Raw genomic sequence first — 13,767 nt, forward strand, 5'->3', positions numbered from 1 at the left:
TTAACATCAGGTGACCAGGGTACGTATCTCGAACACCTTGCTCATATTGTTCATGATATATTACACAAGGTACCAATTTTGAAGTGAGTGATGTTATTTTTTATAAAGGGTATGTTCCGATATGCACTGCGGGCACTGCACAGTGCTATCACTGTAGAAAAATTCGTTCCTTTATGGACTGCCAGTATACTACCACAGTATCCTAGGGAACTATATGACGTCATAAATTGCTGCCATATTCTACTGTGAGCATTGGCGTTTTCGAGGTAAGGTACTCGCAGTACTTTGATCACGATCAGTCAAAACCACAGAAGTATCTAACGTTTTATAAACAATACCTACAGTTTAATCTCAAATAATTTTAATTTGACAGTACTCCAACTACAGTTTTTTTAATGAACTAAAAAACTTTAATACAGTCATTTGAATGCTGCGTCAAAAAATGCAGCAGACAGTATACGGGTTTGCGTTCGGTTTTAAATAGTAACCAGTATAACTGGCTATAAAGGAACGGCTTCACAGTATACTAAATTGACGTCACACTGTACAATGTCCGCATTGCATATCGGAACATACCCTTAGTAAATTTTATTGAATTTAACTTTGAAATGTAACCTTAAAAAACCTTAACACTGATATGATTAACATATGATTCTCGTTGAGATCTTTATTAAGAGAAACATTTTTTCCATTTGTAGATTATGTTTAGTTTTACAAATTAATGTGAAAAAAGTTTAAATAGTTTTTCTTTGTAATTAAATTAATTATCACATAATTACCTTGTAGTTTTCACTCTTTTAAATTAACAGAAATAAAATCTGGGAAACACAAAAACGCGTCATCCAATAGCGTCATAAACACGTCTATTTTTGAAGATTAGCTGCTTGCGTTAAAACACTGATTTGTTAAAACAAATCCACTTTCAGTCATTGTAAAAAGGCATAAAAGGCATTTATTTTCTCAAAATTGATTCCTTTAGAATTCTTTTTGATGTCATTTCTTATACTACTAGATACTACTACCGCTTCAGAAACAAATGGAGCTCTGAGAGAGAAGAAGCGGCGCAAGATACTCTCCCAGCATTCTTTTTTTGCGCTCTTTTCAATAAAATATACAATATTGTACAGTCATTTCTATCGCTATAAAATAATCACAATCTAGTCCCAGGCTGTCCGATCATTTAGATATTCAGCAGTGGAGTAATAGGATTTACGACAGTGCCATTTTTTTATAGAACATTTAAATTTATTTATAGATAATGCCTGAACAGTGGCTGGGACTTTATTATAGAAGTGTATACATTTACCCTATTATGTATCTTATAAGGCCTACTAGAATTAGTTACAAGCAATCCTTTATTTCGAGTGTTATAATAATGAAAATCACTATTAAGAGCAAAAAGGTGACGATTTTTGTGAACGTATATTAAATTTTCATAAATGTACTGACAATGAACAGTCATAATATTTATTTCTTTAAATTTTTCTTTGAGAGACTGTCTATAACCTAGCTGATATATAGCACGAACAGCTCTCTTTTGCAGTGCAAACACTATATCAATGTCAGCAGCATGACCCCATAGTAATATACCGTACGTCATGATGCTGTGAAAATAACTAAAGTACACTAATCTAGCGGTCGCAACATTCGTGTACTCTCTAATCTTTCTAACTGCATATGCCGAAGAGCTGAGTCTATCTGCTAGATGGGCAATATGTGGACCCCACTGAAGCTTTTTATCTAACGTGATACCCAAGAAGACCGTAGTGTCCACAAGTTCCAATCTCTGGTCATTTATAAGTACGTTGGTTTGTACCTCCGCTGTGTTTAGTGTAATGAACCGTATACACTTTGTTTTTTTTACTGTTTAAGTGCAGATTATTCGTCTCAAACCAACGCACTATCTTTGAGAGTGCATTGCTTACCTCGTCATCAATATCCGCACGTCACTTCACTTTAAAAATAAGTGAAGTATCATCAGCAAACAATACAATCTCATAGCTATCATCGACCACAAACGGTAGATCGTTAATATGTATAAGAAACAAGAAAGGACCGAGAATAGAACCCTGTGGAACACCTATTCCCACCGGTTTACCCGAAGACCGTTTTCCATTTACATCGACTATCTGAACTCTTTCGCTTAAATATGATTTTAACAGATTTAGGGCTCTATTTTTCACTCCATAATGTTTTAGTTTTAGGAGTAAAGTTTCATGGTGGACGCAGTCAAATGCTTTGAACAAATCACAAAAATAATATTGTAAATAATAATGATACAATATATCATGGAAAAATAAAAAACAAATTAATATATCGCTAACCACCGAAAATAATATCTGGGAACCACACCAATGCATATCTAGACTTATTAGACTAGATTATCTGCGCATCAACAAATAGCATTGCGTTTCGATGTTTTATTTTTCGCGCGTATTTATTGTATTTATTGTACTTTAGTTTATTTAATATTTGTTATTCGGCTAAAATTAAACAAAAAAAAAACTATTTAAGATAAAGTCAATACTAAAAAAGATTAAAATAAATAACATTTGAACTAAACATGCATATTCATACACAATATATGCACATGCATACACCATGCATTACATGATAAACATGAAATCTGCACTAAACCTGAATGGTCACGCGTTCAAGACCCGCACCGTTACTAAATTTTCGTTACAAAATTGAATTTAATTATTAATGAATGAACCCTAGTATTTTATTAAACATTTTATACTATAGTTATTCGCCTGCTAGCTATGCCGTCACACCCACACTTCCATAGATATCAAGGATATAATAAATAGTAAATTGGTTTAGTATCAAAATGAATCAGTCGTACTAGTAGTGTTGCTAGTTTAAGATTTTTTTTTTATTTATTTAGTGGCACGGGATGCAAGTCCATAGGCCAGTTTAAGAAAAGTTTGCGATACATTGCCGAATGCCTATTTCATTCTCCTCAATTTTGAAATGCTGTATGTACTACGTAAGTAGTTCTTGCCCACTGAACAGTTTGCATTCTTCATTCTTCTATCTAATTTGTGATTTTGTGGTCTATGGCGACGATGGCAGATGCTAAGCAAGGTATAGATTTTGAAATATTTTATTTATTTTATACTTATTATGTGTTGTATAGGAACATTTAAACTAATTCTGAGCTATTAATTATTAACAAATCTCACAGGCTTTGTATTTTGATAACTTAACTAAAATTTAATGCACGCTTCAAAAGTGAGGATGCACCAAGTCAGCAACATTATGTTTGATTTATTTTCTTTTCTTTTCCGTTTTTACTATTATCACCATAATTAAATATATTTAAGTTAATTTTATAATATAACCTGAATATTGTAAATTCTCGATGAGATTAAAATTGTAGGTACTAAATAATTGTTGAAGTACTGTTTACATCATTTATATCAAAATTAAGACCTATCCATACATTGCCTGCCTTCTTCTTCAAACTTGGTGATATTAATTAATATGACTACACATATTTAAATAAACAATGAATACAATATGTAAAAAGTGGGTTCATTCTTTTGATTAGTTTATATGACACGTTAAAATTTTATTCACTAATTCATTGAAATGGGCAACCACCTATTTTTATGTTTTTTTTGTATTCTAATGTTACAAAGTGCATCCATATATTTTGACAGTTTCAATCTTTTTAACTATTGGGATCATACCAATTCCCAATGGTATGTACAAAAACATGAGAAACTGTGTAGTGAATATGATATCAATTAGTTAGTACTTTATTTTAAGTCTTATCAATGGCTTACAATTCATGTAATTGGAGCATTTAATTCAAAATACAATATGATTTTATTAATTGTCTTATTTTTAAGGTAAACCAGCAGAAGAGCTTCAAAATGGTTCATCTCAAACCCGAATTCTATTGGCCAAACCCAAATTAGGAGGGTTTGGTTCATCAGGATATCCCTCTACATCTATCAAGGGACCATTAAACAATCCCTTTGGTGTGTATTTTTTATACTTTATTGTGTTTGTAATGTTAAGATAAACTAATATAAACATAACAGGATGATAATGTATCTTGGACAAATTTGCATCACAATCAACCATTCACCTTTGAAAAACAGAAGAGCTTATTGAAATATTGCAAGCCTTAAGGAAAGAGTACAGTTTAAATTTATGCTATTTCCTTGTCTTGGCCTTGGACTCCCTTTTTTGTTTTGTTGACATACCAAAATGGCACTTTGTGTCCTACCGGTAAAATAAATATTTTTCAATCACTGCATATTATAGAGTTTGGTTGCTATGTGTTAGTAAGTTTTTAGACTGAGATCTATAAAGCATATTCAGGCTATGCTCAGACTTTACTTATGTAAAACTTAGCTGAGTGTGAAAATATGCAAACTTGACTTCTGCATTGGGCTGCCTTGGCTTATGCTCTATATAATAATTTCATCTGTCAATGAGTATAAAAATTAGGATTGTATCTGACTGGCATTGTGTGAACCTTTAAAATTTAAGCAGGATTAAACAATGCTTTGAAATGATATTCCTGATTTTATATGTCATAAACACATGATAAACACAATCATAAAAGATTCTATCATTCACTAAAGTGTCATTTAACTCAGGTTTCTTTTCACATGTATTGTTCTGTGTATGTCCAACTACAACTAGTACAATAATAATAAAGCTATTTTTTGAACATGTTAAACTAATTAATACTTACTTAGGTTACTATATTTATAACATGACTCTTAAATTAGTGTGCCTTGCGACATAGACCACCAAAATTTTCTACTCTTTCTATCTGCCCCTACTCTTAGCCATTTCACTTTTCAACCTCAGCTCCTATGCCATGACTTGGGTACAAATAGTAACAATGGAGTAAATGCCCAGACCATCTCCATTTTAGTTGTTCAATATGTGGAACCCCGATAACATGGTCCATGAGACTAGACAGTCTCGCACCTCTGTATTCCGGCATGACTATTTTTTGACACTTTTTGTAGATAATGTATGGTTGACCAGGTTAAAACTAATAATACAACTTGTATGCTCCAGTATTGTGCTCGACGAGAAGTATTCTGATTGCTTAATTTGAATTTGACTATGTGTGATAGCAGTGCAGCCTAGCTATTGTGTTGTCTAATTTACTAAATTTGACTCACATAATTAAATATGATTCATATGTCAGAGTATATTAACATAAAAAACCTTATCATTGGATTTGTGTTCTATCGGATTACAATATACTTGTTTGTTAACAGCAGTCTATAATCTGACAAATTCGATAGTTTGACACTGTCCTGCAATACTTTTGGTGGAGTACAGGGGGTCCACTGAACTACTTTTATTATATATTTATTTATTTTTAACTGTTTCAGGATCCGTCCTACGACCACCACAATTGAAGACAAGCAGTAATCCATTTCTTAAAACAACATGTGAAACTAACAATACAGAGAAAGAAAATGAAAAGGAAACAAGCAATGATACTGAGAATAGACTGCAGATAGATAAAGACAAAGTAGAGGCACCAAAATTTGTCCCACTTCAGGTCACTTCAAGTGTCACTAGACCCACAAATAGCACACCTGCAGTCTCATCAATCCAACCAACAAACTCTTCTAACTCTTCTGCTAGTTTTATTTTTGGCCAGAATCTAAGTGAGAGAGTTGTGATTCAAGAAGCAATAAATAATGGCAATAATTCTACACAGGACCACAGTTCTTCAAATGGGACTAGTGATTTGTTGTTCACCAATGCAGCAGCTACTGTCAAAGAGCAAAATTCGCAGGTTTGAATATATTTTTTTTCTAATTAACTACTTGCAGGTTGGTTTTTTTTATGAAAATAAGAGACGAGACGAGCAGGACGGTCAGCTGATAGTAATTGACACCCTGCCCATTACAATGCAGTGGCATTCAGGATTATTGAAAAACCCCAAAAAATCCTAGCGGCACTACAATTATTATTAATTGACCCGTAATTTTACTAGCTACGGCGCCCTTCAGACCGAAACACAATAATGATTACACATTACTGCCTCATGGCAGAAATAGGCGCCATTGTGGTACCCATAATCTAGCTGGCATCCTGTGCAAAGAAGCCTCCCACTGGTTATTATCTAATCTATCTTGTATGAGCCTGTTTTTTGATAAACATGAGTATTACACATGTAAATCAAAAATAACTCTTATTAATTTTTAAACCAATATTTCATTGCCTTTGAAGGTCAACATATTCCAGCATAAATTTAATATTTCCTTAAGATCTAATGTTATATTTTGTTATGATTACAAGCATTTAAATTTTATAATTATTTTATCAATCACTTATGTTTTTTTTAAATTAAATGATTCAGTTGTTCATAATATTGTTATATTGTCAAGTTTGGTGATACTGATGCTCTGCGAATTTGTCTCAAATATACAAAATAATACAAATTTGTGGCTATTGAGAGATTCTAACAATTAATTTTTGAGATTTTTTTTATAGAAAATGTATATTTATAGGATGAAGCAGCATCCAATGAGGCTCGAAGTGAAAGTTTAGCAGCAGCTGCGGCAGAATATGAGCGCTCACATGCCAAGCCCCCACCAGCCACTAGTAATTGTACAATGACTGGGGAGGAAGGTGAAAACAATGTCTTACAAGTATGTGTTTCTAACTATCTAATTGATTGATTATATCAAAAATATGTTAAAAAGCAATACCTCTAAGGTTCAGTAGTATATTTAAGCATTCAGGCAACCTTAGAATCATTAAAAAAGTTAGAAGCCAGCATCTTATCCATCCTGATGTTAGATGATTTAATGTAAGTTTCTGGTTTCTCATTAATTGGCCAAATAAACATAATATTTTTATGATATATTTGTTGTTTTTGAAACCATATTTCTTCAGTATTTACATCATCTTGCATTCTTTGGAACCATTGTATAAAGTTCTTCCGGTCTACCTGAGGGACAACTTGAATGGCCTCTTGGAATGCATTTACCTCCTCTTTCTTATTTAGGCTTTATTAGTCCATAAAATGTTAGATTCTATTACATGTTTTCATTAGTGTACACATTAGTTGTGTTAAAAAAACCTATGTTTAAAAAAACCAACTTCAAAAACTGAAAAGTATCAAATAACTAAAAATTTAATTTAATACACCTTTAATACTAAATTTACCTTTAATATTAATAAAATTCTATTAATAATATGTGCTACCTATTGATAGGTTTTAAGTCGGTGCCAAGCCCTAAATAAAATAAAACTTAATATTATAAACAGCCTACTTACTGTAAATATTAAGGATGTCTGTCCGCTTATGTTGCATTGTTGTAGACGAAGCTATCTCGCTCAAAGTCACGCGTGGCGAGTGTTGGTACCTACTATTACATTTCTTGGCACCGACTTCAAAGCTATCAATATGTAGCACATAAAAATAATAGTATTTTATTAATATTAAAGGTAAAGGTGTATTAAATTAAATTTTTTAGTAATTCGATACTTTTCAGTTTTTCAAGTCGCTTTTTTTAAACGTAATTTTTTTTTATTTTTTACTTTATAGTGTCAGTTAATAATTATAATATATAATCAACCTGAATGAAAATTCCTAAAAAAGCTGTACACAAAAAACAATTATAACATCAAAGTAAACAAAAATGTTCATAAAATGAAAACTACTGGGCCTAACTATGTAAAATTTTTATGGGAAGATAAATTACGTAAATCAGATCATAAATCTCAGAGTAATCGGTGTACATACATAAAAAAATACCGATCGAATTGATAACCTCCTCCTTTTTGAAGTCGGTTAAAAAGAAAATAGTTTAAGGTTAGTTAGTTCGTTAATGATCAGTTGTTTGCAGTTGAACCAGTTTTTTCCTACTGATTTTACTAGGTAATTGGTCCACATTTTCCGTCTTTTCGGTCCATCATCTCTTGTCACCCCATTAATCTCTTGCCAATTGGTCCAGTCTAATTAGTTGTTTCGAATGTCCATCTTTTATTATTTAATTTTGCTATATGACCTGCGCAATTCCATTTAAGTTTAAGACAGTGTATAAGTGCATCTGTGAGTTTTATTTTGTTTATCTTTCTTAGTTTCAAGATACTTCTTTCAATTGTATGCTGGACAGGATTTTATTAATTGTTTTCTTATTAAATACCCATGTTTGACTTGCATATGTTAAACAAGATAAAATGTTGTAATAAATAGTAATCTTCTTATGCTTTAGAATTTAGACTATAGTATCCTTTCAGTATTTCTTTGTGTGCTTCTTCCATGTTGCATCTACCCTTCCATCTATTTCGTTTTCGTTGTTGTGCTTGGTGAAAGAAACTTGTTTTCCTAAATATATATAGTCAATAACATATTCTATAAGTTTGTTGTCTAATTTAATTAGACTTTTGCAGACTATTGGTTATTTTTTTTTGTTTTCGTAGGGTTCATGCACAGCCCGACTTTTTGGCTCTCTTTATCTAGTATCTCAATACTTTATTCTAGTTTCGTAACTATGTCATCTGCAAATCAAAGATGACAAAGTTTTTTGTGTTCCATTCTATTCTTTGAAATACATCGTCAAGGACTGCTGTGAAGACTTTTGGTGAGATTAAGTCTTATCTCTTGAATTTGGATTTCTCGCCCTTTATTTTACTTATAAGGAATAAGTAAGATACCTTACGTTTATACCTTTTCCTTAATTTTCGGGTATTTTAAGGTGCAAGATTGTAGATCCCTCATCTGTTTTATATTTTAAGCTTTCATAAACTCATTTGTTACCAAAGCGGAATGTGAGAACTTTTAGCACATTTCTCAAAAACTGATTAAGCACATATTTACATATCAATCTGCAGTGACTGTCCTTTGATTTTCAAAAAACTGTTTTTTTTGCGTAATCTGATAAATATTCAAAGACATGGCCCATTTTGGAACAACTTCTTGTATTTATTTTGTAACTTATACAGGGCTAGGCTGTAAAACATGCAAATACCACTGTTATATAAAATAAAGAAGATATTTAGGGATACATATTACGTCATTTTTACAAACTTAGGTCTCAGAGGGTTAGCCCACGTTTTATGATCTGACAGCCTCGGCAGTCTCTTTTTTTTTTAGTGGATGCAAGTCCATAGGCCATCAGCAGTCTCTTCCTGTCTAGTATTGCCACTGTCTATGATCTATTCACCTAACAATTGCTACAAGAACTGTTGTTTAAAATTACAGATATTATGCCGTCTTTTTGCCTGGGAAAGTGGTAGTTGGAGAGAACGAGGCCGTGGAGCTCTACGACTAAATGACACCGAGTGTGGTGGCTCCAGACTGGTAGCTCGAGTGGCTGGTTCACTGAGAGTGGTGCTCAACACCAAGCTGTGGCCCGACATGGTTGTGGAACGGGCTGGGACAAAGTCACTCAGGATAACAGCAGCTGATGCACAGTTACAGATCAAACTGTTTCTTATAATGGTAATTACAGTCAACAACTGTTTATGAGTACATCATTCACTATGTATCTAAGTATAAGGCAAGTGAAGAAGTCTACCAACTTTTATGTCCATCTTTAATTCAGATAAATATAATATAACTAGTCAGATAAATAAAATACCGTGTCCCGTTATTTGTCCGTGATGAACTCCGAAACTATTGGATCAATTTAATTCAAATTTTGCACACTGTGTGAAGTTTTACTTGAGAGATAGGATAATTTTTATTTCAATTCGTGACACCAATAAATATGATCCAAATTTGACTACATGATAATATATAGGAAAATCAAGAAGTTTTTAGTTGTAAAATTGTCTCTGATCGGCATTGACGTACAACAAAGAATTGACTCACAATCGCGTATTAAAAGGTCGTCAAAAAATTACGAGCGGCGTTGTATATACAGAGACAGCATTAAAACAATCCGTCACAAACACCTTTTGTGACAATAATGATCAAAGTCTATTGTATAGAAGATCTATTGCTGCTACTCCATGCTTTTAAGCATCCTCTAACTGCGGCCAGGAAACCTTTAGCCGTCAGGCGATTGGTCTTGTGAGTCCCCTTGACCAGCAGCAGTGAGAAAATTCATCCTGTGTACATTGCACGACGTACACGCACCCTCTGTCCTACCCACCTAGCGTCTGTCACTTCAAATCTCTTTGTGACGGACAATCCCGGACTTGTGTATATATTTGTTCGAATCTTATGATTAGGGCTAGGCCGCTAGGAACACGAAAGGCAGGTCCCGTAGGTACTCAATTAGGTTCTTCCCGCTTTTTTCTGTAAACGCATCTGGTGACTGTACGCCCGCGTACACCTCGCGTAGGGTAAGGTGATTATGGTGCGAAAAAGACGAACGTGAACACGAGACGAACATTTTATTTTATCAATTGAAAAAATGATTTAAAACGTCAAGTTCTTCACAATTTATTTAAATGGAAACTTTCCTGATATACGACATTCCATCTATCCTTTTTAATTTTGGATATATGCTGTTATTTGAACAATTTTTCACTGAACACTTGGCAATTGCGTGGCGTTGTATTCCCAGCGCGGTCTAAACACAAGTGAACGAAAACTGCCTAATAGACGCTTATAATAGAGTTTTGTATCCGACTATTTTTGAGCGTGTTTGTGAGTCTAGTTTATTGTACGTCAGTGCTGATCGGACTAGTTTCAATTTGTTATTGAATGCATATTGTAAAGTTCATGTAATGTGTACTTAAACTTAGTGCGTGAACACGCTAGTTGGCATCTTCTTACAACCACTGTAACTACACTAACACTAGTCACTTCACCTACTATAATAATGTTATTAGAACTTCAAAAATTGTGATTAATTATATAATATCTGATAAGGACTGGGCTCGAGTTAGAGTTGTACCCACTAATGTGTCTATCTGTGGACTAGTAGAGCTTCCCAAAATGCCTAAAATTTCAATCTAGTACACGTATACAACAATAAGTACGCATTCGAATTATTTATAATTTATTTATTTTATCTACACCCATGCTTTAAATCCTCTATTAAAGATTCTGAAACAGTTAGCTTATTGCCAAGATTAAAACACCCAATGTTCTAATAATCATCCAAACGAGTGTTGTAATGTTGTACTGAATTTCATAACAACACTCCTATTTTTTTTTCAATCCCTTCATGCTCAAAGAGTTTTAACAGACAGCCACATTCTTATTGCTCGATGCTTGGTATCTGTATGAATTTCAAAAAAAGAACATTTTCGTTTACGCGCGTTCCACACTACCAGAACGTCGCGCGCCGTAAAAAAAAGTAGGTTATTCGAATCCCCGCCATTTTTCTTCGCTATTTTTATTGTTTTGTTTACAAAAAATGAGCGATTCATTTTAAATGCTGCAAAAGAACATAATATTCAAGTGAATTTTAATTATTGCACTATACAAAATGTAAATTACTACTAAAATAAATAATTCTTTCATTAATAAGTACTTAGTTTCTTTGTATATAATCAATAATGGATGATATTAGGTTACTACTTGGCTGTTTTAATGTTAGCAGTAAGCTAACTGTTTCAGAATCTTTTAGAGGATTCATATTCTGGGTGTAGATAGTCTTGTATGCAACTGTTGATAATTAGGTATTAAAACACTCATGTGATACTATTATCACACATAAATCCACATTCGTGTTTTAATACCCCTTATTACACAACAGTTGCATAAATAACTATTACCCAACGTTTCGTTGTTGTCGTTTAAAAAGTATTCAGTTAAATGTGTACTTATTCTAAAATGATTTAGGTATATATTATTTTATGGTAGAAGAGGACAAACGAGCGTACGGGTCACCTGAAGTATAGTTATCACCGCCGCTCACACTCTATTGCAACACCAGAGGAATCACAGGAGCGTTGTTTAATTGTTATCTATGAGATTACTTCAGTACCATTAACATAATAATTTCAAATTGATTGCAAGTCCACAATGTTAATGGTCGCTTATACATGCTCATTTCGTAAATACAATTGCGATATTCATACTGGAAGTGTGTGTGTATCTATCATAGACTCAACCTGACAGCCCGATAATAAGTGATCAATATTAGTAGATACGTCAGTATGCTTAAGCAAGTTGAATAATATTGAAAACACTAAGGAGATATTTACAGGTGTGGCTGCCTGTTTACGACTTGCCATTCAAAATAGGTTACATCAACAGTAAATTTGTTTCCTTTTCTATGTTGCTGTATCTCCGTCAGATGTACATACATGTCTCTCGCACTCTTTGTCTATCCGCAAGTATATTGTAAATCTAAGAATTTTGAGTCCATATTCACTTCAATTGTATTGTTGTAATCTGTGTTTATGTACATTACAACTTTGCTGATAATATAGAAGATACAGTAATCTTTTATTACCGCAGAATCGTGCAATGATACGCCCCTTTAGAACCTTGCCTGGTCTATAAAGAACAAATTACTATATTTCATGTATTATCAAAATAATTTCAGTATTTTTTTTTTGTAGGGTTCACCAGGTGACATAGCGCAGTTACACAGGGCACTTCTTACACGTATAGCACTTAGTAAACGAACAACTAGTAACAAAGAAATAAACACTAACCAGAGACAAGAGGATATTGGTGAAGATGTGGCCAAATCAGTTGATGATGATGAAGAAGTAGGCAAATCAGTTGATGATGAGGAAGAAGTAAGCAAAAGAGTTGATGATGATAACATAGAAGAATATAATGAAGAAAGTCTCCACAGCAATGTTGTGGAATCTGAGCGGCTTGAAGAAAGCAATGAAGAAACTAAAACAGATAACATGGAAAGCAATGAAGAAACTAAAACAGATGGCATGGAGACCAATGATGAAAATGCAGCGAAAGCAGTGAAACGTAAGGAACCAGTTGAAGCAGATACTTCACCAAAAAGACAATGTCCGGATGTTTCTATTCAGTGATGAAATGATAAGTGTATGTGAAAGAGTGATACTGAAGTACTTTATAAATTGTGAGTTATAATGTAGGGGTCATGTGATTAATAATGATAGCATAATGATTATAAAGTAATAAGCTTTGTTGGTTCATAGTATAATTTTGAAATAAAAAATGAAATATACTAAAAGTATGATTTTTTAAATATTTTATTCACATTCTGCTCGCCCATTTTGGAGGATTGCATTTTATTTTCAATTGTATTTTATTTAGAATAAAAATATAAAACTATAGACTCTTTTTATGTTATGACTCCTCCATTATCGACTCTTTTGTGTATCTAATGGAGGTTATTGCCATACTTTCGACAGCCCAATGCTTACTTTCACAATGTGACTTTTTACCCACAAACATGAGTGCTTTGATGAAGCAACAGTTGGTTTTAATAAGGTTGTGCCTGTTATTACTCACTATACTATAGTAAACAGATGTTATATTTTTTAACATTTGTAGAATTGCACAAAGCTGTGTAACTTTTTAAACATAATATGTAATTTTTACGATTACGATTTACGAATTGAATAATAACTAATAATTTTATTGTAAAAGTATGTAGATACAATGTGGGAGTATTTAATGCGATATTTTATGTGCTAATTAAAGAAGGAAGCAATAGAAATAGGTAAAAAGGCTGGGGGCGTAACAGCTGCGTCACTATGATTAAACAATCATACTTAGACCGTTTCATGCGTTCACCGCTTGTAGTTCGTGTTTAGAGTGCTACAGGAACAGAGCTACGACAAATAGTATTATAATGGCGTGTTGTGCTATGCATCGGTAAGTCAAAAATAACAGTGAATATCTCTTTAGTTTGAAAATGTAGT

General features: G+C 33.0%; 1 protein-coding gene across 2 annotated transcripts; it reads left to right on the plus strand.

Moving 5' to 3' along the window:
• The first annotated feature begins 3,052 nt into the window (after positions 1–3,052).
• On the plus strand, positions 3,053–13,017 carry LOC126967709 (ran-binding protein 3). 2 transcript variants are annotated; one of them, XM_050812329.1, is made up of 6 exons: positions 3,053–3,090; positions 3,861–3,992; positions 5,376–5,788; positions 6,507–6,647; positions 9,209–9,448; positions 12,472–13,017. In XM_050812329.1, exons 1-6 carry the CDS (start codon positions 3,063–3,065, stop codon positions 12,907–12,909), a joined length of 1,392 nt encoding a protein of 463 aa, XP_050668286.1. In that variant the 5' UTR covers positions 3,053–3,062; the 3' UTR covers positions 12,910–13,017. The 2 variants fall into 2 exon arrangements, with proteins under 2 accessions (XP_050668286.1, XP_050668278.1); XM_050812321.1 differs by lacking the exon at positions 3,053–3,090 and adding an exon at positions 3,731–3,758.
• The last annotated feature ends 750 nt before the right edge of the window (positions 13,018–13,767 follow it).

Source organism: Leptidea sinapis, chromosome 1 (assembly GCF_905404315.1).
Source record: "Leptidea sinapis chromosome 1, ilLepSina1.1, whole genome shotgun sequence".
Classification (NCBI taxonomy): domain Eukaryota; kingdom Metazoa; phylum Arthropoda; class Insecta; order Lepidoptera; family Pieridae; genus Leptidea; species Leptidea sinapis.

What these genes read in the sequence shown, in the direction of transcription:
- LOC126967709 (XM_050812329.1), top strand. Translation starts at nt 3,063, where the DNA reads ATGGCGACGATGGCAGATGCTAAGCAAG. An exon ending in GATGGCAGATGCTAAGCAAG is followed by an intron (nt 3,091 to 3,860) that starts GTATAGATTTTG and finishes CTTATTTTTAAG; the next exon opens with GTAAACCAGCAGAAGAGCTT. An exon ending in TCAAAGAGCAAAATTCGCAG is followed by an intron (nt 5,789 to 6,506) that starts GTTTGAATATAT and finishes GTATATTTATAG; the next exon opens with GATGAAGCAGCATCCAATGA.